The sequence below is a fragment of the Hevea brasiliensis genome, chromosome 14 (genome assembly GCF_030052815.1).
Source record: "Hevea brasiliensis isolate MT/VB/25A 57/8 chromosome 14, ASM3005281v1, whole genome shotgun sequence".
Lineage (NCBI taxonomy): Eukaryota > Viridiplantae > Streptophyta > Magnoliopsida > Malpighiales > Euphorbiaceae > Hevea > Hevea brasiliensis.
The window spans coordinates 27,282,133-27,307,215 of record NC_079506.1 but is presented as its reverse complement, the minus strand read 5'-3'; the positions used below and the strand labels follow the sequence as shown (position 1 = coordinate 27,307,215).

Below are 25,083 nucleotides of genomic sequence, written 5' to 3'. Positions count from 1 at the left end.
TGATCCTCCAGCCGAATGACTTGTATAAATTTTTAATTTGAAATGAAATGAAGTTCCCCTTTTTTTTTAATGACTGAATGAGATCGGAAAGTATCTAAGTTGCATGAGCGCCTGATTGTCTGAACATATTAGAACAACTTGAAAGCAATTATTAACCTATGTATGAGAGATCGGTAAAACTTTGTAGACATGAGATCGGCCTAAACCGAGAACAAACACTGAACGGAACTTAAGATTATTAAAACTGGAAACCTGATCTGAACACTTAAGATCGGAAGCACCGTTAAGCCGGATTAAAACTTTAACTTTATTGAACAGCTATCCACAATATTTATGAATGGGGAATCGGATGGCATGAAGAGTTAATGTTGGTTCAATTTCATTTGACAAGAGAGATCGGAAATGTGATTGACTAGCCAAAAAACTTGGTAATTGATTCGAGAGATCGGATAGGATTTAAATGATATGGAGACTTAGTACTAATTTGATTCCTTTTGAAGAGAGATCTGAAATGTGATTAACTGGCAAAGAGAGGCTTGGTGCTGGGGATCAGTTTCAAAGTTTATTGATTCCAGGGATTGGCCAAAATATGGTGTCAACAATCATGCAACATACATCTAAACACACCACAAATATTCCTACTACTCAAGCTCTGAAAGATTTTTTTATTCTTGCACTCCTACACCTAGGGTTAGGGGAAAGGGGTGAGCTTATTTAAGCTCAGTAAGTAAACTAACCTAAAATATTTAATTACAACCTTCATTTCATACACATGAAATGCATCATCCATATGAGTTTCACATCATAAACATTCCATATAAGATAGACTTGTGACCAGTGATTCCCTAAATCCAATGTGCCCAGCTTATACAGAGGCTCCTCAGGACTTTCTCTTAATAAATCCAACGTGCTCAGCTCATGCAGAGGCTCCTTAGGACTTTCGCTTAAAACATGACACGTGTCATGCACCAAGGGGCATCGTGAAGATCTCCCCTTGGATTTTATGGATCTATAACATACATAACATAACATAGTCATAACCATTGGGGGAATCAGTAGGTCATCCATAATCCATTATGCACCAATACCAATTATGTAATTATGCAACATATTCATGTTCTAGATACATACATCCTAATAAATATGACATGATGCATGAGGATAATCAGAAATTAAATTTAATAACTTTTCATTTATTAAGGTTAGAATTACTCACTTCCTGTAGCCTATCAACCACCTAACTAGAATGGTAACTATCTTTGAATCCATAATCTTTCGAGTCCCTCAAACCTAATCCTATAAAATAGGACCCTAGAGAGTTATACAATGCACTAAAACTATTTACACATAACAAACATCTTATTCTAGATCCTTAGGAACCATGAAATTAGGTTTTGAAACCTTAGAATTGAAAGAAAAATAAAATGGGTAGAACCAAGTTCAATAGCAAGAGTCTTAGGCTTCGGCTACCGAACCTTAGAACATAAGGTGCGTATTTTGGGCAATCACCACTATAGCTGTTGATGTCTTGGACTTTGGCTATAGAACCTGAAAATTTTCTAAATTTTCTTGATAAGCCACATGCTGCAGAAACTATGACTTTTGGCAGCTAAACGTAGGAATTTCCTAAATTTTCAAGTCAAAAACTTGTAGAATCCTTCTTCCCAAAACCTCCAAAACATACCATAAGGCTTTAAAACACAATTCTGACACATATACACATTCCCAAGGACTAAAACAACTTGAATCCATGCTCCAAGCTCATATGTAAAAATTAAAAGCTAGGATTCAAGGTTCCAATAACTTCTATTATCACAAAAATAAGAAATCCTTAAGTTTAACTAAGGAAACTAACCATTCTAAGTCCATAAACACTTGGACTTAATAAAAAGCAAGAATAACACTTCATTTAACAATTAAATACCAAAATATAGCAAAGAAAATCATATTTTCATCCAAAACTTAACATGTAACTCTTTTCCCTAGTATCAAAAATTTAAAACTATGCAAAAACCACATGCAATTCAAAACCCAATCATCTAATACACTTAGACATACCTAGATTCTTCTAAAAGGCCAAAAGAAAAGATAAATCACCTCTTTCCCTTGAAATGGAGAAGGAAGTGAATTGATAGTTCTAGCTTCAATCCAACTTCACCAAGCTTTTCCTTAAAAGAATTAAGCTTCAAAACATATAATTGCCACAAAAATCCCCTTGGAAAAGCCTTTGTATGTCTAAAAAGAAGAGAGAAAAAGAAGAGTGAGAGTTCAAGTTATGTTTTAAACAGAAAACAAGCTATTGGCCTTTTATACCTTCACTTGTCAAGGGACTTTCAACTGTCGAAAGTCTTAGTTCTGGCTATTGGATGTCTTAGTTCTGGCTGTCAGAGTCTATTAAAAGTCTATTAAAGGACCTTTAGCTGCTAAAAGTCCATCATTCGACTGTAAAAGCTCCTTATGCCCAACAACACTTAAAACAAACCACAAAAATATTTTCATTTTTAAATACATTTTGAAAACATCATACATATAAACACATTCACTTTTTACTACCATTCCTTTATCTTTGGAATCTTTGAATTTTTCAAAATATTCCATCAATGACAGAAATTATAATATCGGGAAATGGTGGGTGTTGCATTGACCCCGCTCCGATCGGACACTATTTGGAAATGCGACCATTGAACTATCCAAATTGCTCAATGAGATTTTCAAGATTTTTCGGTTCCATAAATTAAATATAATTATATGATAATTATTAACTATTTATGGGCTTTTTTTAGGTGCGGTCTAATTAGTAATGACTCACTAGACTCGGGATTAAGTTTTTGGCTTGGTCTAGGTGTCCAGCAGGCTGTTTCGAAAAGGGGTCATGCTTACAGTTAATGTTATAGTTTTTGAACATTCCAAAGGCGTTCTAGATAGTAGAGTTTGCAAAGGTATTCCCTAACTCAAGTTGAATAGTTTTTGCTTTGTTTTTGAGCTAGTTGTTTAGTCCGTAAAATATTCCTGGCTTAGAAAAATTAAGTAAAATGAATTTAATTAATACAAGGATAATTTAAAGGACCTCTACGAATATTTTTAAAATTTTTGAAGTGCTAAAAATAATTATTTAGAACTGTAAATGAGTTAGAGACCTAAGCTAGAGTTTGGCTGATTAGACTTTGATTAAGTTCTTGTAGGCCCCAAATGGCCATGTGATGTTGTTGTAGTGGGCTTGAGGCCCTGTGTGCTGCTGCTGTTGCATTTTCATATAGGGGGTTTAGGTCCAGTTGTAGGGGAGACTTTGCCAAAATTTTGGCGAGACCTTAGGAATTATTATTGCTTCTTTAATTAAATTAATTGGTTAATTATATCAATAAATTGATAGAGGTCAATGTGTCTGTATAGGTGATTGGTGCCTGCTAGCCTTTCTTCTCTTTAGTCGGACCAGTTACAATCAGATCGATCAGTCTGTGAGTTAAATATTGATTATCTTTTGTAAGTTCAATATTATTTATATATTTTTTGCATGCTCATGTATTTTATAAATATATTTACATGCTTAGTTAATTAAATTAGGAGCACTCTTATTGTTACATATTTATTTATTGATAATTACTTGTGCTTGCTACCCTGGGAATAATTTGGAGCTGTGTGTGTGTGTGTGTGTGTGTGTGTATACATACATACATACATATGGCTTATGATGGATATGGATTAGACGAGTAGTCGCGGCTTGAGCTAGTCTCGCTAAAACCTGATCCTTATGGATATAGAAAGTCAGAGTGAGGCATGGCTTTGAGTTGATCTCGCTGACCCTCGCACTTGGATTTAAGCAAAAGTCGAGCTTGAGTTGAGCTCGCTGATGGGATTTGGATTAAGAGAGCTACATAAGGGATCAGCTCCCATATTTTATGCAGTGATGTGATACAATGGGCATGTGAGTAGCTCCAAATTATTTTCTTGTGTGAATATTAGATGGATTAATTGTTATATGTGATGGATGTGTATTTCATAATAGGTTCGCACTAGTTATAGGTAGTTATAAAAATTGCATCTATAACCAATATCTAAACTCTCTGAGTCGAATGCTCATTCCTGTTTAAATATTTTCCCAGGTTGTAGGAGGAGTAAGTTTGTTTTCGGGTATAACCTGCATTTTTCTTCGTAGGTTATAGTGCTTTTTAGTTAGTATTTTTTATAGTTTTTATTTAGTTATCTATTTGTTTAATTATCAAAACTCTGTTGTGATTCGATTGTATATATGTATTATATTAATTAATGGAAATTAAGTGGTTTGTGCATACTAGGCATCAGGGTTAAGTTAGGCTCCCCTAGTTTTGGTTTTCTAATAATTATTGAGTTTAATTAACCCAAATAAATTTTTAATATTCTATTTTTATATTATTTGCATGTTAGGCTGTAACATCCCTCACCCGTCTGCAGTGTAGCCGAGTAAGGCATGTTACACAGTGTGCCGGAGTACCTTATCTTATCTTATTTCGCTTCAATTCTTGATTCATTATTTCAAAAATGTCTAAGTAAGATTTAGGCCATTTACGCTGTTATTAAAATCTGATTAATTTGGTATTTTGAAAATTTTTACCGAAAATCCGGTAGAGTGCTGGCTAAAAATCGAAAAAACAATTCTTCAGACCTAAAAAAGAACAATTCCAATAATCTCAACACAATGTCATATATTCCCAGTATTCTCAATCTCAATCTCGTTCATATTCAAACTCAACTCATATATCAAAATTCTCAATTTCATTAATGTACATAATTTGTAACTAATTACATAAATTCACAGTCTACATATTATATAAATTAATTACATCACATACTTATTCAATATAATTTCTTAATTTGCATTACAACATAAGAAACATTTATAATGTACAAAATACATAATATGCTTAACGTGAGTCCTATCTACATGCATTGCTAAGGAGGTGACAATCTTCAAGACTTTTGACACTTCTGCAGATCTAGACTCCAAAAATCCTAGTCAAATGTTCACTGGGTTTTATCTTCAGTACCTGCGCGAAGAAACAAATACATCGTGCTAAGCATTGCTGCTTAGTGGTGCAATAATATAACAAAGAAGTAATATACAAATAAAGATAGAAAGAAAACAGAGTTCAGATAATTAAGATATATAATTAATTTAATACCATTTGAAATTTTTAATACCAACCATCCTTTATATTCTTCTTTGGAGATGCTCCGTTCATAAGTTTACAGTAGTGATGTACAATATCAAAAATAATCTAAATATTGAGTCTATGCTTATTTTATTATGTAAGTCGCATTTGTAATGTTTATTTAAGTTATAATTCTTTTGCTCATCTAATTTATTTCAGGTCTTCTTACTCATTTATTTAATTTCTAATATTTTTAATTGCTAATATTCTTAACTTATTTCGATAAATTTCATTGCCCAAGTAACCTATGACAGACTGACTAAACTGGATAAGTGGGTCAATATGGCTAAAAAGCTATACTAAAAGATACAGAACGTCAATGACGTATGCAATCTATATGGCTAAAAAGCCATGCGAACAAATACAGAACGTCAACTACGTATGTAATCTATATGGCTAGAAAGCCATGATAACAGACAAACAGATAATCGGGCATACAAGCCCTAAATATGTGCATAAAGCCATAAATATAGGCATAAAGCCTTATGCAGTACTGCTCAAATGATACCCAATTGGCATGCCAATCTATCCAATCTAACACACGTGTCTAGGCAATACATAGGCACATAAATACCATTAAACATTATATGTATTAAAATATCATTATTTAATTATAAGTTCAATTACAATTCATCACAATTGATTCTGTTCCTAATGGGAACATAGATTTCTAAATCACAAATATCATCATAATGATCACAATTCACATCAATTGTCTTGAAGTACCATTATACTCAAAGCATTTTTGTGTCATTATATTTACTATTCATATTACTAGTCAAATATAAATGTTGACTTTTTCACACTTAATAGATGTGTTAGTTCTAATTGCACTATGATCCCACATTTTGAGTTTAATACTTGTTGGCATCAATTGCTAATCTTAATTCAAGGCTCATTATATGTTATTTCAAATTTTTCAGATTTCATGGCCAATGTTTACTGTTCTATTGGACCAATGCTACAGTGGAAATTTAGCGAAATTCTCTTCATCAAATTGTTTTTTATTGTGTCTTCTTTAATTCTCTTTTTGAATCACTCCATTTGGAGTTGGATAACTCAAGTTATGGTCAAATAACCTTAACTAGGTCATTTCTAAATTTTAATTTCCTTACTAGGCAGTTTTGGTTCTGGAATTTACCAATTTATTTGAATAGATTGTAGTAATATTTAGGCCTAGTGTTCTTCATAGGATATGTTGCCCTATGTCTTATGGTCAATTAGAAATTTTAGTTGCAATTTTTCAAGTCTTGTAGAATTAATTATAGTATCCGGTTTCACATGATCTCACTTTAGGTCAGTAGCTTTGGCTTGTAATTTAGGGTTTGTACATTCATAATTTGAGGAAGGTGTCTAAAACAACATTTTAGTTTTGTTTCTTAGCTTTCTAGAACTATATGACTCATCTCAATTGAAGTTCTCTAGTGAGAGATATGAATGAAAGAGTATTCTGGAGTTATTGGTCACTTATGCAAATTTCCAGATTTTGTGCATCAAATTGACCTAGCCAATTGACCTATCTCTCTTGATTTCTGGGTTTTGGTTCAGATAACAATTTTATAGGTCTATGTCTTATTGAAATTTTGGCATTGATTTCATGTCATTTGGAATTCTGGGGACCAAGTTATGATCTCTTTACCAAAACTGGTCAGTTTGCTTTTGTCTAGCAATTCTGGGTAGTTTCAATTCTGGATAGTTTTGGTGTCCCTACTTAGGCAAGTAATTTGACTTGGTTAATGGCATTTATAGGCTTTGGGGTCTTCACATGAGTTGTAGCCCTATGTCTAAGCTTTCCAATGGTATAAATTTCAGGTTATTTGGACCTGTCTACAGTGAATTATGGGCATTTGAATGAACACTGTCCATTTTGGTCAAAATTCTGGGTTTACATTTTGGCAATCCGGATTAGGCAAAATTTTAGGTCACTTGTTAGGTAGAATTTTGGCATGGTTTCTACATGAAAGTTGGTCCATTTAGGGTTTAGTTTTATCTTTAATTGGCCTCATACCAATTAGGGTCACACAATTTCACTTATGGCTCAAAATACACTTTGGTTTCAACAAATGCACACCCTGCATAAAAATTGCACTATCAATTTTCATTCCTCCTTCTCCCAAACTACAATTCTGCATTCATGGCACTTCTAATATCATTCATCAAATCTCATTTTTGTTAATTCCTAGCAGTTTACACAAGTCCTCAATATTCAATACAAAACCCTAATCCAAATGGTCCAAGTCAATAATATATACATGAAAACAATTAACTAATACATGTAACTTCAACTAGCAACATGTAATGCACTTCCACTAATCCATGAACACCATAATTCAACATTTAAATTCATGGAATTATCATTTTCCTAAGTTCATCAAGGCCGCCGAATTCATCAATTGCCCAAAGTCTTCAACAAGTGTTCAAACCCTAATTAAATTTGACAACTTCAAACATATACACGCTATTAAGCTCTAATACATATTTTTACTTTAATCAACATGCCTAATCATCATTTACATGTAAAATTAACCAAATTTCCATTGTCTTCCATGGCTGCCGAAATTGAGACTCCTCAATTACTCATCAAATCCTTCAAATTTCTCAACATCTTAACTCACTATAACCTTAATTCAAAGTTTAATTAAGAGAGGAAGGGAAAATTAACACTAACCTTTTTCTTGAGCTTGATAAAACCTTAGAATTTCTTCTCCCTTTTGCTGCCTATGATCTTCCCAAGAGGTAAGGATCAACTTTAATGAAAGGACTTATAAAGATGGTGGTGAGAATGGATAGATTTAGAGCTTTGCATGTGAAATTCCATGGAGGATTTATGGAAGATCAATTCAGCCATGAATGGATGAGTGAAGGAGATGAAGTTGTTAGTGGAAAATTCTGTCCACTTATAGCTATTTATACCCCCACTAATAATTATTAAATTATTATAATAATCAAGTTTTCATTATTTCAATTTATACCCCTCATTTTTTCTTAATTGCATTTTATATATAATTTCGTTTTTCATGGGATTTTAAAAATTTAATATTACTCATTTTTAATGGACATTTAGGTTAAAAGTCAACTCTAAGGGTCAAATGACCAAAATGCCCCTCTTCGGGTCATAGTCAGACTTTTTCGGTAACACCAATTTAATTCCCTATTCAACGGTTCCTTTAATTTCATTTTTTCTGTACTGATTAACTAAATTTTCTTTGATATTTTTAATGTCATTTGTAACTCAGTAGACCTTTAATTGGGTCCCGAAAATATTTTCTAGGGTTCCCCGCGGTCCAGGGGTCGTCAACCGTCTTCACTGTGACTTCCCAGTGCTATCACCCATCACTACAGTTCCGGCTCATTTAACCTAGTTACATTTCATCTCTTTTATTTTCTCTTAATTTTTCTTGTATTTTCTTATCATTTATTCCATCATTTTATAGCTCCTCACTATCATTCAAGTGTAGTTTCATATATCCTGACATTCCAGACAAACATTAGCTATTGGAACAGTAGAACATACGGACTACGTAAAGTAAGGGTGTCACATAGGCCTTGAATTTGGTCCTGATTATGGGTTTGGGAATAGTGAGACTTAATACGGGCCTCGGGGGCTTTATGCCGGCCCCCAAATCCTAGTGTTGGTTCAACCCACAGAGTTGGGTCGTGACAAATTAAAATAAAAGAAATTAAATTTTAGCTAAATAAAACTATAAATGTAATTAAAATTAATTAAAAGATTAAATATTTATATGAATTAATAAAATGTACTCTATAAAAATACTATATATTAGCTTGATAATTGAATCAGATGAGAATTCTCCATGTTTTCTTTTTGTTGAAAGTGCATCCTCATCATACTCACAAAGTATTACTTCTAATGATAATAAGAATTAACTTTTCTACTAATTTGTATGTCTAATTTAATTTATTTTTTGTTTATTCTAATGAAGCATTATAGACAAATTTATTATTTAAATATTATGTTGAGGTTTGGTAGCATATATAACATATGGATGATATAACATTAGCTTTTAGATTATAGTAAATCCTAATCTAGTGCTTTAAAATTAAATTTTAACATCATGTTTAAATTGATGTTAATTAAAGTGCTATTAAGTGACATACATAACAACATGCTTAAAGTGATTTTAATTCAAATAGAAGTGATTTTAAATAATTTATATAATAACGTCATGCATAATAGTGTTATAAATTAGTGTAAAAGTGTTTTTAAGAACTTTAGGTTATAGGGTTTATGTACATCACTAGGTACTTATTGTTAATACCTATTAACAGCATGTTTTAAATTTTTAATAAGATGTAAGGCATGCTGTTAAAGGCTAAATTTGTTATAGTGATACAATTAGGTTTCTGTAGGCCCTAGAGGGGCATTGTGATATTTTTATGGGCATGAGGCCAAGTGTTTGTGTTGCTTTGCAAGGAGGAAAGGTGTAATTATAAGGGAGACTTTGCTAGACTTTTGGTAGGTTAATTAAGTTAAATGGTATAATTAAAGTTAACTAATGAACAATTACTAATAGAGTGTTAGTTATCTATATAGGTCAATTCTATCAACAAAGCTAGCAGCCTTAGTAAACCTAATGACAGTGAAATGTTAACCAGTACTGTGAATATAACCTATTTAAACTATTTTTAAAAGAACTTCTTAATTAAATGTTTTACAGCATTATGGCACATTCATGCATCATATTAGCTATTATTTAAGTTAGTTTTACTTGCATAATTATATATGTTAATGAATGCATATCATGAAGATGTTGAATTGCATTTATTACTTATGATGTATTGGCAGTTCATAGATGACCCATTAGTTCCCATCGGGAATGGAAAGAATAAAGGTTATGGCATGCATGCATTTGAGCTCACATGTTTATAATAAAGGGGATGTTGAGTAAGGCAATTCTCTGTCTTTGACATCCAAATACCAGGGTTCCAAAAACTGCCTTCATGTGATATATGAATTTCATGTCCCTGGTATCCATTATGTGTATGTTAAAAGAAAGTCCTGAGGAGCTCCTTTAATGTCCCTGACATCTTGGATATATATTTATGATTATGGAAATGGATGGGGAACCACTAGTGACATCAACTACTTGATGTGGATTGTTTGTGTTATGTAAATAGCATGTGATTGCTACATTTTGATGTGCTTGATTATAACTATTTTATTATATGTTTTCATTCCCTAAAGTAGGTTTTTACATACTTACTGAGCCCTTAGCTCACCCCTTTCTCTATTTTCCCCTTCAGAGACAAGCGTAGAAGATACAATCAGTAATTTCAGTTAGCTGAGTTCTAAAGGCTATCATCTCAATTTTGCTTAAAGGTAAATATACATTTTGTGAAACTCTATTTTGTAACAATATGTAAGTTTCGTTATTTTAATTTGTGCTTTGCCACTTAATATTTTATAATATAGATGGAAACTGTATGGTTTTAGATGAGATTTTAATGTAAATAAGGCTTACTATGAGTTATGTTGGCCTTATGCCTTCTAGCGCTCTAGCTCATTAATGGTCCAGATTTGGGCTGTTACAACTCAAATAAGAGGTGGTAAGGGAGATTAGCAGACAAGTAGAAGCACAAAAGCTTTAAATAAGACCATAGCAATAGTGATGGACAAGGGACCTCTAAGGTAGCAAAATAGTAAAAAGTGGGGAATTAGGGATCCTTACAAGTTATTATGGATAGAATAAGCAAGAACACATAAGAGATAGACAGAGGTGGTAGTTTTAAACTATAAAATGTCTAAAGGCCCAAGAAGTGACCTAAGAAATGCTTACAACTAACCTAGAAGGTCCCCAGAATGAGGAGTGTGCTCTAAAACCTAGTAAGGGGCAAAGGTGTAAGTGTTCAAAAAGTCTTAGGTTCATCAGCAAAAAGGGGATTCGACAACCGAACCACGTGAACAGTTGCATGAATAGTGCATGGACCTTCAGTAACTGAAAGATTGATCTTCAAACATCAAAAGTAATTTCTCTTGCACTATGAAAATTTTTCTCCTATAACTATGCCCTGCCTAATCAGTGTCAAGCCCTATGAGTATAGTGTTATGGATCTTAGTCCCCACTCAATGATCAAAAGTGGAAATGTCAGACACTCTCCTTAAGTGATTCTGAGGAAGAAAGAAACACCCAAAGATGACAGGAGCTAATCTAAGTTAGCTACTACGGTTTGCAGCCTCTATGGACTATAGAGTGAGAAATAATAACCTATGAATAGGTAGTCCAAACTAGCTGAGAGAGGGATGCATGAACAACCAACAGCAAAGGAGAAACTTTCGAAATCCATTTTGAATCCAAATATGTTGCATGCATCCATATGGTTAATCGTTGAACTTTGGAAATGCAAGGTATGTCATTTGAAAAAAAAAAAAAAAGGGAACAATTTAGTTATAAGCTTACAATCTTAGTTATTATAGAATGTAAATTTTTTTTTGTTTAATTATAATTATAATTTTTAGTTTTTTTTTTCTTAATTGTGTCAGTAAAATTTATAGTGGTGTATGAAGCCAAATAATGAACTTGTTCTTCCTTGGACCAAATTGAGTGGAAAATTTTGAAGTTAGCTATAAATTAAAGAATTAGATTTTTTTTTTCAAATTAAGATTGTAAGCTATTTGATTTTGTAAAACAAGAATTGTGATTATCTATATAATACTTCATTTACATGGTCTACGTGTTTTTTATTTTATAGAATGTTGTATAGTGAATTCTATGGTTCAGTTTGTTATCCTACTATAAATAATTAGTAATATACTAATAAAAAAAATTTTCAATTTCAATTTTTGAACATTAAAAATTAATACGAAAATCAGATTGTAAATATCAATGTAATAATAAGGTATAATTTGATTAGTATTCTAATGGCATCACAAATGCCATTAAAAATTTTTGATTAGAATTTTAACAACAAATATTAATATTATTAAAAAAAATTGATATTTAACGGCATTTGCAATTGTCACGCTATTTTATTTTAATCATTTGAAATTATAGTTTTAATGGCAATTGAAATTGCCAGTATGAATTGCCATTAAACTTTTTACTTTTGTTGGCATTTATTTATACGTTTACCAGCAACTGGAATAAATGCCACCATAACTTATAGCGACACCGGCTCTAACGACATTTGAACAATTGCTGATATAAATATTAGTAGAATTTACAAATGCCGCTAATAACTAAAAAGAATGCCAACATAAACCATTTACATTGTAGTGAGAATTAAGCTAATTAAATAATTAAAGTCAATAAACAAATAAATGTCAGTATAAGTATAGGTTCTTTCAACCAACAGAGTTAGCAGTCCTAATAGAACCAATAGCACTGCAAATCACCCAGTCTATGATAAAACCCACTTAACTATTTTAATTGCACTATTAAACTATTTTATTGCATTACACACATGTCCATGCATCATTATAATTATGTGATATATCATGATTATAAATATATATACATATATACATGTATATATACATGTATATATGTATATATATATGTAATGCATATCACAAAGATGCTACATAATTAATTGTATTGTGCCAGTAGTTAATGGACGACCCACTATTCCATTGGAAAAGTAAAGAAAATGAAAGGAAATGGCATGCATGCATGCATATAAGCTTACTGTATTTATGTTATGAGATATTAGGTAAGATAATTTTGTCTCTGAAATTCGGATACTAGGGTTCCAAAAACAGCCTCCAAGTAAGATATAAATTCTCTGTCCCTGGTATCCATTATGCGTATGTTAAGAGGAAGTCATGAGAAACTCCTTTAATGGGTTGGATATATTGGAAATATGTTAATGACTATGATGTGACTGGGTAACCACTAGTAATATGAATTTCCTTGTTATGAATTGTTTGTCTTGTGATAGCATCATTTGGTTATTGCATTTACATATGCCTAATTATAATTATTTTATAATATGTTTTTTTCCCTTAGTAGGCTTTTACTCACTAAGCTCCTAGTTCATCCTCTTTCTTTGTATATATATATATAATTATGTAGCAAATTCGTGACATGCATTTTATATATATATATATATATATATATATATATATATATATATATAATGCATATCACAAAGATGCTACATAATTAATTGTATTGTGTCGGTAGTTAATGGACGACCCACTATTCCATTGGAAAAGTAAAGAAAATGAAAGGAAATGGCATGCATGCATATAAGCTTACTGTATTTATGTTATGGGATATTAGGTAAGACAATTTTGTGTCTCTGAATTCGGATACTAGGGTTCCAAAAACAGTCTCCAAGTAAGATATAAATTCTCTGTCCCTAGTATCCATTATGCATATGTTAAGAGGAAGTCCTGAGAAACCCCTTTAATGGGTCGGGTATATTGGAAATATGTTAATGACTATGATGTGACTAGGTAACCACTAGTAATATGAATTTCCTTGTTATGAATTGTTTGTCTTGTGATAGCATCATTTGGTTATTGCATTTACATATGCCTAATTATAATTATTTTATAATATGTTTTTTTCCCTTAGTAGGCTTTTACTCACTAAGCCCCTAGTTCATCCTCTTTCTTTGTCTTCCCCTTTAGGGACAAACACATAAGGCACAATAAAAAATTTTGGTTAGCTAAATTCCAGACACTAGTGCCTTAGTTTTGCTTAAAGGTAAATGTACATTTTGTGGAACTTTATTTCGCAATGACATGTAAATTTTGTTATTCGATATTGTGCTTTACCACTTAATATTTTGTAATATAGAAAAAATTTTAATTGCTATTTATATTAAATAAACTTTTATAGGAGTTGTATGAGTTTTAAATGAGATTTTGATGTAAATAAATCTTGTTACGAGTTCTTGTGGCCTTATGCTTCCAATGTTCTAGTGACGATAGCAATCCGCATTCGAGCTATTACAAAGTTAGTATCAGAGCACTAGGTTATGAGATTTGACCTAGCTGGTAATAGAGAAAAGTCAAGTGAGAGAGAGTAAAGTAAGTAAGAGTATGGCCCACTATATAAAAGTTAAATATGTTTCTCTAAAAAGATAAGCACAGTAATTTTTAGATACATTGCCGCTGATTTTGGTATCATTTTGTTGCGCTAACTACAATTTTGACATCTTGTTCCTATCCAATAAGATTAAGGTCTACTTGGTCAATAAGTGAAGTAAGGCTACCAGAGCATGAATTAAAAAAATTACAGGGATAGTAGTAGGGATGCATTCCATGGCTTTCTAAACTTTCAAATGAGATAATGAAGTGAAAGTAGCAAGTTGAAGAAAAGCTAGCCAAATGACTCAAGTAAAAGGTGTTAAGGGAGATAGAGGCACAAGTAAAAGCACAAAAGCTTCAAATAAAACCATAACATTGGTGATGGACAAGGGACCCCTCAGGCAGCAATATAGTAAAAAGTGGTGATCCTTAAAAGTTAGTATGGAAAGAATAAGTAAGAACACATAAGAGATAGACAGAGGTGATAATTATAAACTATAGAATATCTAAAGGCCCAAGAAATGTTCTAAAGAAATGCTTACAACTAGTCTGAAGGTCCCCAGAATGAGGAGTGTGCTAAAACTAGTAAGGGGCAAAGGTGTGAGGTTCAAAGAGTCTTAGGTTCATCAGCAAAAAGGGGATTCGACAACCGAACCACGTGAACAGTTGCATGAATAGTGCATGGACCTTCAGTAACTGAAAGATTGATCTTCAAACATCAAAAGTAATTTCTCTTGCACTATGAAAATTTTTCTCCTATAACTATGACCTGCCTAATCAATGTCAGCCCCATGAGTATAGTGTTATGGATCTTAGTCCCCACTCAATGATCAAAAGTGGAAATGTCAGACACTCTCCTTAGAGAGTGATTCTGAGGAAGAAAGAAACACCCAAAGATGACAGGAGCTAATCTAAGTTAGTTACTAGGGTTTGCAGCCTCTATGGACTATAGAGTGAGAAATAATAACCTATGAATAGGTAGTCCAAACTAGCTGGGAGAGGATTGTATGAACAACCAACAGCAAAGGAGAAACTTTCGAAATCCATTTTGAATCCAAATATGTTGCATGCATCCATATGGTTAATCGTTGAACTTTGGAAATGCAAGGTATGTCATTTGAAAAAAAAAAAAAAAGGGAACAATTTAGTTATAAGCTTACAATCTTAGTTATTATAGAATGTAAATTTTTTTTTGTTTAATTATAATTATAATTTTTAGTTTTTTTTTTCTTAATTGTGTCAGTAAAATTTATAGTGGTGTATGAAGCCAAATAATGAACTTGTTCTTCCTTGGACCAAATTGAGTGGAAAATTTTGAAGTTAGCTATAAATTAAAGAATTAGATTTTTTTTTTTTCAAATTAAGATTGTAAGCTATTTGATTTTGTAAAACAAGAATTGTGATTATCTATATAATACTTCATTTACATGGTCTACGTGTTTTTTATTTTATAGAATGTTGTATAGTGAATTCTATGGTTCAGTTTGTTATCCTACTATAAATAATTAGTAATATACTAATAAAAAAAATTTTCAATTTCAATTTTTGAACATTAAAAATTAATACGAAAATCAGATTGTAAATATCAATGTAATAATAAGGTATAATTTGATTAGTATTCCAATGGCATCACAAATGCCATTAAAAATTTTTTATTAGAATTTTAACAACAAATATTAATATTATTAAAAAAATTGATATTTAACGGCATTTGCAATTGTCACGCTATTTTATTTTAATCATTTGAAATTATAGTTTTAATGGCAATTGAAATTGCCAGTATGAATTGCCATTAAACTTTTTACTTTTGTTGGCATTTATTTATACGTTTACCAGCAACTGGAATAAATGCCACCATAACTTATAGCGACACTGGCTCCAACGACATTTGAACAATTGCTGATATAAATATTACTAGAATTTACAAATGCCGCTAATAACTAAAAAGAATGCCAACATAAACCATTTACATTGTAGTGAGAATTAAGCTAATTAAATAATTAAAGTCAATAAACAAATAAATGTCAGTATATTTGTATAGGTTCTTTCAACCAACAGAGTTAGCAGTCCTAATAGAACCAATAGCACTGCAAACTATGATAAAACCCACTTAACTATTTTAATTGCACTATTAAACTATTTTATTGCATTACACGCATGTCCTTGCATCATTATAATTATGTGATATATCATGATTATAATTGCATGGTTTATATATATATATATATATATATATATATATATATGTAATGCATATCACAAAGATGCTACATAATTAATTGTATTGTGCTAGTAGTTAATGGACGACCCACTATTCCATTGGAAAAGTAAAGAAAATGAAAGGAAATGGCATGCATGCATATAAGCTTACTGTATTTATGTTATGGGATATTAGGTAAGATAATTTTGTGTCTCTGAAATTCAGATACTAGGGTTCCAAAAACAGCCTCCAAGTAAGATATAAATTCTCTGTCCCTGGTATCCATTATGCGTATGTTAAGAGGAAGTCATGAGAAACTCCTTTAATGGGTTGGGTATATTGGAAATATGTTAATGACTATGATGTGACTGGGTAACCACTAGTAATATGAATTTCCTTGCTATGAATTGTTTGTCTTGTAATAGCATCATTTGGTTATTGCATTTACATATGCCTAATTATAATTATTTTATAATATGTTTTTTTCCCTTAGTAGGCTTTTACTCACTAAGCCCCTAGTTCATCCTCTTTCTTTGTATATATATATATATAATTATGTAGCATCTTCATGACATGCATTTTATATATATATATATATATATATATATATATATATATATATATAAGGCATATCACAAAGATGCTACATAATTAATTGTATTGTGTCGGTAGTTAATGGACGACCCACTATTCCATTGGAAAAGTAAAGAAAATGAAAGGAAATGGCATGCATGCATATAAGCTTACTGTATTTATGTTATGGGATATTAGGTAAGACAATTTTGTGTCTCTGAATTCGGATACTAGGGTTCCAAAAACAGTCTCCAAGTAAGATATAAATTCTCTGTCCCTAGTATCCATTATGCGTATGTTAAGAGGAAGTCCTGAGAAACTCCTTTAATGGGTCGGGTATATTGGAAATATGTTAATGACTATGATGTGACTAGGTAACCACTAGTAATATGAATTTCCTTGTTATGAATTGTTTGTCTTGTGATAGCATCATTTGGTTATTGCATTTACATATGCCTAATTATAATTATTTTATAATATGTTTTTTTTCCCTTAGTAGGCTTTTACTCACTAAGCCCCTAGTTCATCCTCTTTCTTTGTCTTCCCCTTTAGGGACAAACATATAAGGCACAATAAAAAATTTTGGTTAGCTAAATTCCAGACACTAGTGCCTTAGTTTTGCTTAAAGGTAAATGTACATTTTGTGGAACTTTATTTCGCAATGACATGTAAATTTTGTTATTCGATATTGTGCTTTACCACTTAATATTTTGTAATATAGAAAAAATTTTAATTGCTATTTATATTAAATAAAACTTTTATAGGAGTTGTATGAGTTTTAAATGAGATTTTGATGTAAATAAATCTTGCTACGAGTTCTTGTGGCCTTATGCTTCCAATGTTCTAGTGACGATAGCAATCCGCATTCGAGCTATTACAAAGTTAGTATCAGAGCACTAGGTTATGAGATTTGACCTGGCTGTTAATAGAGAAAAGTCAAGTGAGAGAGAGTAAAAGTAAGTAAGAGTATGGCCCACTATATAAAAGTTAAATATGTTTCTCTAAAAAGATAAGCACAGTAATTTTTAGATACATTGCCGCTGATTTTGGTATCATTTTGTTGCGCTAACTACAATTTTGACATCTTGTTCCTATCCAATAAGATTAAGGTCTACTTAGTCAATAAGTGAAGTAAGGCTACCAGAGCATGAATTAAAAAAATTACAGGGATAGTAGTAGGGATGCATTCCATGGCTTTCTAAACTTTCAAATGAGATAATGAAGTGAAAGTAGCAAGTTGAAGAAAAGCTAGCCAAATGACTCAAGTAAAAGGTGGTAAGGGAGATAGAGGCACAAGTAAAAGCACAAAAGCTTCAAATAAAACCATAACATTGTTGATGGACAAGGGACCCCTGAGGCAGCAATATATCAAAAGGTGGTGATCCTTAAAAAGTTAGTATGGAAAGAATAAGTAAGAATAGACAAGAGATAGACAGAGGTGATAATTATATACCTCAGAATATCTAAAGGCCCAAGAAATGTTCTAAAGAAATGCTTACAACTAGTCTGAAGGTCCCCAGAATGAGCTAGTAAGGGGCAAGGGTGTGAGGTTCAAAGAGTCTTAGGTTTGGGCCAAACTATGTAAACAGTTGTATGAACAATCACATGATCAATGCATGGCACCTTCGGCAACCGAAAGGTTGATCTTCGGCCACCTAAAGTGATTTCACTTGCATTATCAAATTTTTTTTCTTGCAACTATGCCTTATCCTACCAATGTCAGCCCCAGCGAATGGAGTGTTATGGACTTCAGTCCCCACTCAATGATCAAGAGTGGAAATGTCAGACACTCTCCCTAAGAGAGAGTGACTTTGAGAAAGAAAGAAACACCAAGAGATGACAGGAGCTAATTTAAGTTAGCTACTAGGTTTGGAGTCTCTCTGGACTATAAAGTGAGGAAAAATAACTTATGGTTAGGTAGTCAAAACTAGCTGAGAAAGGGATGCTAGAACAACAAAGAAGGAACTTCAGAAAAGACAAAGCTAGCTAGTAATCAAGTCTGTTTCCTCCTTAAGTTTATATATATATATATATATATATATATATATATATATATATATATATATATATATATATATATATATATATATATATATATATATACATTTTATTACAAATAATTAATGAAAATGTTAAAAGTGCGTTTCCTCCTTTATGGTCTGGGCTTTCATTTTTTTTTTATTTGAATGGCTCATATTTTGAGGTGGTTATCTATGCATCACATAACATTATATTTAGTCTTTTTTAATAATTATTATTTTTTTATTTAAATAAAAAATTGTTAAAATTTTCAAAGAAAATGCTTAATGATTGATTTCATAAGTTCATATAAAATCTTACTTGATATAACCTTATATATATATATATATATATATATATATATATATATTATTTTTGTTATTGGCCTCCCTTAGAAAATAATTATATTATTTTATTAAGATATAAGTAATGTAAAATATTAGAATTATTTATTTCTCATTATGTATTTAAAAATTTTTTAAAGTACTAACACCCTTAAAAAAAATTATAACTTAATTATCCCCTATTATGATATTTTTAAATATATAATATTGATCTTTCAAAAATATACGGGGAATAAGAAATATATAGGAAGCAAGTGTAATTAAATGAAATATTAAATTAATTATATATATAATCTTGGACTCCTCAAAAATAATTTTTTGGCTCTACCCTTGAAATGAATCAATTCAATCCAATCGAAACTATAACAATCGGGTTGGTTTATTTGCTTTAAATATGTTTTTCCTTATCGGTTTCTTTTCATTTGTTCAATACCCTGCATTTTAAATTCTAACCTTTGTTTAGATCGAGGGAAATAAAGAGAAAAGAAAGAAAAAAAAAATAATTTCTCTCAATTTTGTTGTTTGGACATTAAATAAAGAAGAAAAAGAAAGAAAAATGAGAAGAAATTGCATTTCTGAACTTCTTTATAATTCTCTACAAATTGATGTAAATCGAAAGAAATTAGTGTAATTTATAGTAAAATACTTAAATATTATTTTATAATATAATAGATATAAGAAAAAATAGAAGGTATATAATAATTATTTTTTATTGCATTTCTTTTTCTATTTTAATAATTTATTTAAACAACATATAAAATGTATAAAATTTCTAATGCTCTCGCCTTCCACAATACCTTCTAACTAAGACACAATATTGCAGGTTGTCCTTCTGAATTCAGCAACGAAGTAGATAGAGTGAGTGGGGCTGCCACCTTTCGAAGCATTCTTGGAGAACAAACGAAACATCAGAAGGATAACAGAAGCAGCCGGAGTGGCTTGCTCTTTTATCCCCGCTAACTCATTTGCTGCATATGATGAACGCGAGGATATCATTGTTTACGGATTGCAAACACAGTTATTAAGTTTTTTTTTTTTTTTTTTTTTTTTTTTTTTTATGGACATAGAGTTCACAAGCTATTAACATTTGGTTGAAATTTTTTATTTTTAAAATTTGCTTTAATTTTTTTTTAATTTTACAGTAAACAAATTTTAAATTTTTTAAACAAATTTAAAATAGCTTATAAATAAAATTAAAATTTTAATTAAAAATTAATCTGTCATTACCTGATTTGAAGTTGATATAATTTTTAAATTTTTAAGACTAAGTTAGTTTTTTCTAAAAAATATTTTCTATATTTTTTAGTATCTGAAACATTCAGGAATATGATTAATATAAAATATTTCTAGTTAAAAGAAAAATTAAGTCACTGCATTTTATTTAAAGAGAAAGTTATTTTTTATTTTTTATTCTTTGATAATTTTATTAAATTATAAAAATATTTATATATACATAACATAAAAATATATCATTTAATTTAATATTATAATTAAATAATAAAAAAAATATTTTTTTTCTATAAAAAATAATTTTTATATATAAAATATCTTTCATAATAAAGAGAATTGAAAATTTTATTATTTTATTAGTGTAAAATATTAAAGATTCGAATCTTAATATTATGCTTTTTCTTGTTTTATATATAAGAATTTAAATTCCAGAGGATATTTTTCTTTTTTATTATTATTATTATTATTATTATTATTATTATTATTATTATTATTATTATTAAAAACAATTTTGTGAAGTAATAGAACGAGTGAGCATCTCCTAATTAATTAAACGTTTATCTTGCTAAATTCAATGCACACTAACTTGTCAATCTAACCTTTCATAAAATAAATGAAAATTGTATCTATATTTAGAATTTAAACATCTCATATATTTTACAAGATAAATATTCAATTATTGAATTATTAAAATTTCAAAAACCTTATCCACCCCCTTAAGATTTATTCCTTTCTCTCCCTCTTTCTTGCTTTTGTGAGCTTTTTAAAATCGTTTCTCTAGTAATTATTCCCACACCTTTTCCTTTTCCTTTTTGTTTTTATATTTTTTTTTTAATAATCTCTAAATTTATATCCTTTTAGAGTAAATCTATATTTATCATTAGCCTATTCTTGTGATAGATTTGAGTTTTATCACATCTTTTGAGAGAATTTAGTATCTTTTATTATTGAGATTTTGATATTTCCTTCTTTACAAGGCTTTAATGTTTCCTCCATTATAATGATGTATTTTTCTTTTTATTATGGTTATGTTTTGTTATTTGGGTAAGAGTATAATGATATAGAAAGTGTAAATTTTCTTTTTACGAGGATATTAAAGTTTTATAGTTAGAAAAATCATGAAATCAAATAGTAATAAATTGACATCAAGTAGAGCATACTTCCTGCTGAATGATTAAATCAAATATTTTATTAATATGATAACATCTTTCAAATTAAGATAATTACTATTATATTTTGTATAAATATCTCAAATTTTCCTATGTAAAATTATAATAGTATAAAATTTTGTAATTTAGATTTGTATCCATCTCATGAAAGCTTTATATTTTTATTTTCTTAAAAAAAATATGAAATTATTAGTCTTTAATTAATTATTTATATATAAAATTATTTCACACCTTTGATATAAAGTACTATAAATAAAACGAGAGACGATGTTTAACATAGGGTACTAAAATGTACAAAAGTGAATTAGATCGAGTTACTTACTAATTTAGATATAATTTGTATTGTGCTATTAAATTATTCTTTTAGCTAGATTTATTTTAATAATTTTACTAATTTAGATATAATTTTATATAATATTATTAATTTATAAAATTATTAATTACATAATATATATTTAATATTTATTAAATAATAAATTAAATATATGAATCTCTATATTATCCATTCAAATTTTAAACTATTAACTCTCTATTTTCATTAATTGAAAGACTAAATTGAATTTAAGAACCTCAACATTTGCTAATCATGTTAGTATCATGGTTCAATTTTTTTCAGTCCAATATATCAGTGCATATAACTAAGAAAAATATTTATTTTATAATTTGAATAAATAATTATTAATAAAAAATAATTCCAGTTTCTTTATTTATTAGTTTAGCAACGCTTTTTTTTTTTTTTAAGCTGTGAGAGAATATGTCTTTATTTCAGCTAATTGAGTTTGCCAGATTAATATTTGAATATATCTTTTACAAGAAATAATTCTGAACTTTGGCGTTGACATGTTTGAATAAGTTATTTTATTTAGTTCTAATTTTTAATAAAAAATTAAAATAATAATTTTTTTAATTTTAATTAAAGTACAATTATTTTTTTTTTTTTGTAAAAGTTGATTTATTTAAATTTAAATGAGATAAAAACTTAAAAATGTATTTATTTATAAATAAATTAATAATTTAGGGACAAAATTCAACTTCATTTTTTATATATATTTTTTACTTTAATCACCGTCAAGTTTTATATAAATTCCAAAGAAATCAAAACCTTTTAATTATATCCAAAGTGCAAATAATCAAGCATCTGCAATTTCTCGCCTACCTCCATGGAAACACCAAGCACGCAAGAACCAACCTGGCCTGAAATCCTCGGTAGCAAAAACTGGGAAAACCTCCTCGACCCTCTTGACCTCACCGTCCGGAAACTCATTCTCCGCTGCGGCGACTTCTGCCAGGCCACCTATGATTCCTTCAACAACGACGAGAACTCCAAGTACTGCGGTACAAGCCGCTACGGCAAGAAAGACTTCTTTCAAAAGGTGATGCTGGAGGACGCTGCAAACTATCAAGTCTGTTCTTTCATCTACGGGACAGCTCGCGTCAGCCTCCCAGAAGCCATCCTTCTCCACTCTATGACCCGGGATTCCTGGGACCGCGAATCTAACTGGATTGGCTACATCGCTGTTACCTCTGACGAGTATACCAAAGTGATTGGGCGACGTGAAATCTATATAGCGTTTCGTGGAACTACCAGAAACTATGAGTGGGTTAACATTTTAGGTGCGAAGCTCGAGTCTGCTGAACCATTGTTACGGGGCAGTAGCCAAAATGTTGAAGAGGCTAATAGTGGCAGCGACAGTGACAACGAAGATAATAGGAAAGTCCCTAAGGTGATGCTAGGTTGGCTTACGATTTATATTTCGGATAACCCAGAATCGCCTTTCACGAAATTAAGTGCCAGGCAGCAGCTTGTGACCAAGATTAATCAGTTGAAAGAGCAATATCGAGATGAAAATCTTAGCATAATCTTAACAGGGCATAGCCTTGGTGCTACTTTATCAATTTTAGCTGCTTTTGATCTAGTGGAAAATGGTATTACCGATATCCCAGTAGCTGCTTTTGTCTTTGGCAGCCCACAAGTTGGAAACAAAGCCTTCAATTCCAGGCTCAACAAGTATCCAAATCTTAAAGTTTTGCATATAAAGAACAAGATTGATGTCATTCCACACTATCCAGGAAGACTTTTGGGCTACAGATATACAGGAACTGAGCTTGAAATTGATACTAGGAAATCCCCGAACCTAAAGGACTCGAAGCATACTGGTGACTGGCATAATTTGCAGGCGATGTTGCATATAGTGGCAGGGTGGAACGGTGAGAAAGGAGAGTTCATGCTGAGAGTGAAGAGAAGCTTGGCTTTGGTGAACAAGTCATGTGAGTTCTTGAAAGATGAGTGCATGGTGCCAGGATCATGGTGGATAGAGAAGAACAAAGGGATGGTCAGAGGAGAAGACGGAGAATGGACGATGGCTTCTCCGGACGAGGAGGACCAGCCTGTACCTGAATTTTGATTGCCAAGAGAGCGTTTGCGTGGTTGCGTTGTCTTGTTGGTTCCCTTCCCCCACCACCCCTTCTCCCCCACACCAACCCCCCCCCCCCCTCCCCCCTCTCTCTGTTATTTAATGAATATAAAGGTTTCATTATGACTATTAATTATGATGAATTTCATCATAATCAATTACTATGATTAAATTGTTATATGTATAATATTATGTCTTTGTGTCAATTTTCCTTTTTTAGTGTCATTGTGCCTCTTGTGTCATCTATGATCTGATTTATACAATGTACTTTTTTTGTTTTAATAAAATAAAATAAATCAATTATTATTATATTTTTATTTTAATACACTAATTAAAATGTTTTCATAAAATATAAAATCAAACTTTTTAATCTTTTCATTTATGTTGAAGAAAATGTTAATCAACTTGTTTTAATCTTAGTCAAAGAGATTAAATAGTATAGGCAATTATAAATAACTAAAATTATAGGTATTAAACAATTTAAATATTTAAAACTAAAATAAGTTAACTTACTTATTCTTTAAAAAAAATTAAAGAGGTTAATTTTATAAATATAAAAATATTTTGGTTAAAATTAAAAAATAAAAATTAAATTTAATAAATTTTAGAAGGTGTTTATCATTATTAGTAAAAAAATAAAAACAGAAAAATGGATAAAAATATATGACAAAAAATATATATACTAGTTAATGAATTTTCTAAAATTTATACAAAAATTATTAATTTCACTATAATATAATATAGAAAGTAAATAATAATTTCCTTTATTATAATAAAGTCATGCTTTCTTCTGTGATATACCAGAAGTCCAAAATAAACTCCACAATCGACAAGCTTTTTATAGTTTATAGATGAGTTTTTGTTTTTGTTTTTTTTTTTTTTCCAAATAAATAAATAAAATAATAGATTAATAACAGGATTGTGGATGGGACATTGACATTCCGTTGCGT

At 30.4% G+C, this 25,083-nt stretch overlaps 1 protein-coding gene across 1 annotated transcript; it reads left to right on the top strand.

The window, feature by feature from the left end:
- Positions 1–22,770: 22,770 nt before the first annotated feature.
- LOC110642743 (phospholipase A1-IIdelta) lies at positions 22,771–24,456 on the top strand. The gene has a single exon (XM_021794879.2). It carries the CDS (start codon positions 22,880–22,882, stop codon positions 24,122–24,124), a length of 1,245 nt encoding a protein of 414 aa, XP_021650571.2. The 5' UTR covers positions 22,771–22,879; the 3' UTR covers positions 24,125–24,456.
- The last annotated feature ends 627 nt before the right edge of the window (positions 24,457–25,083 follow it).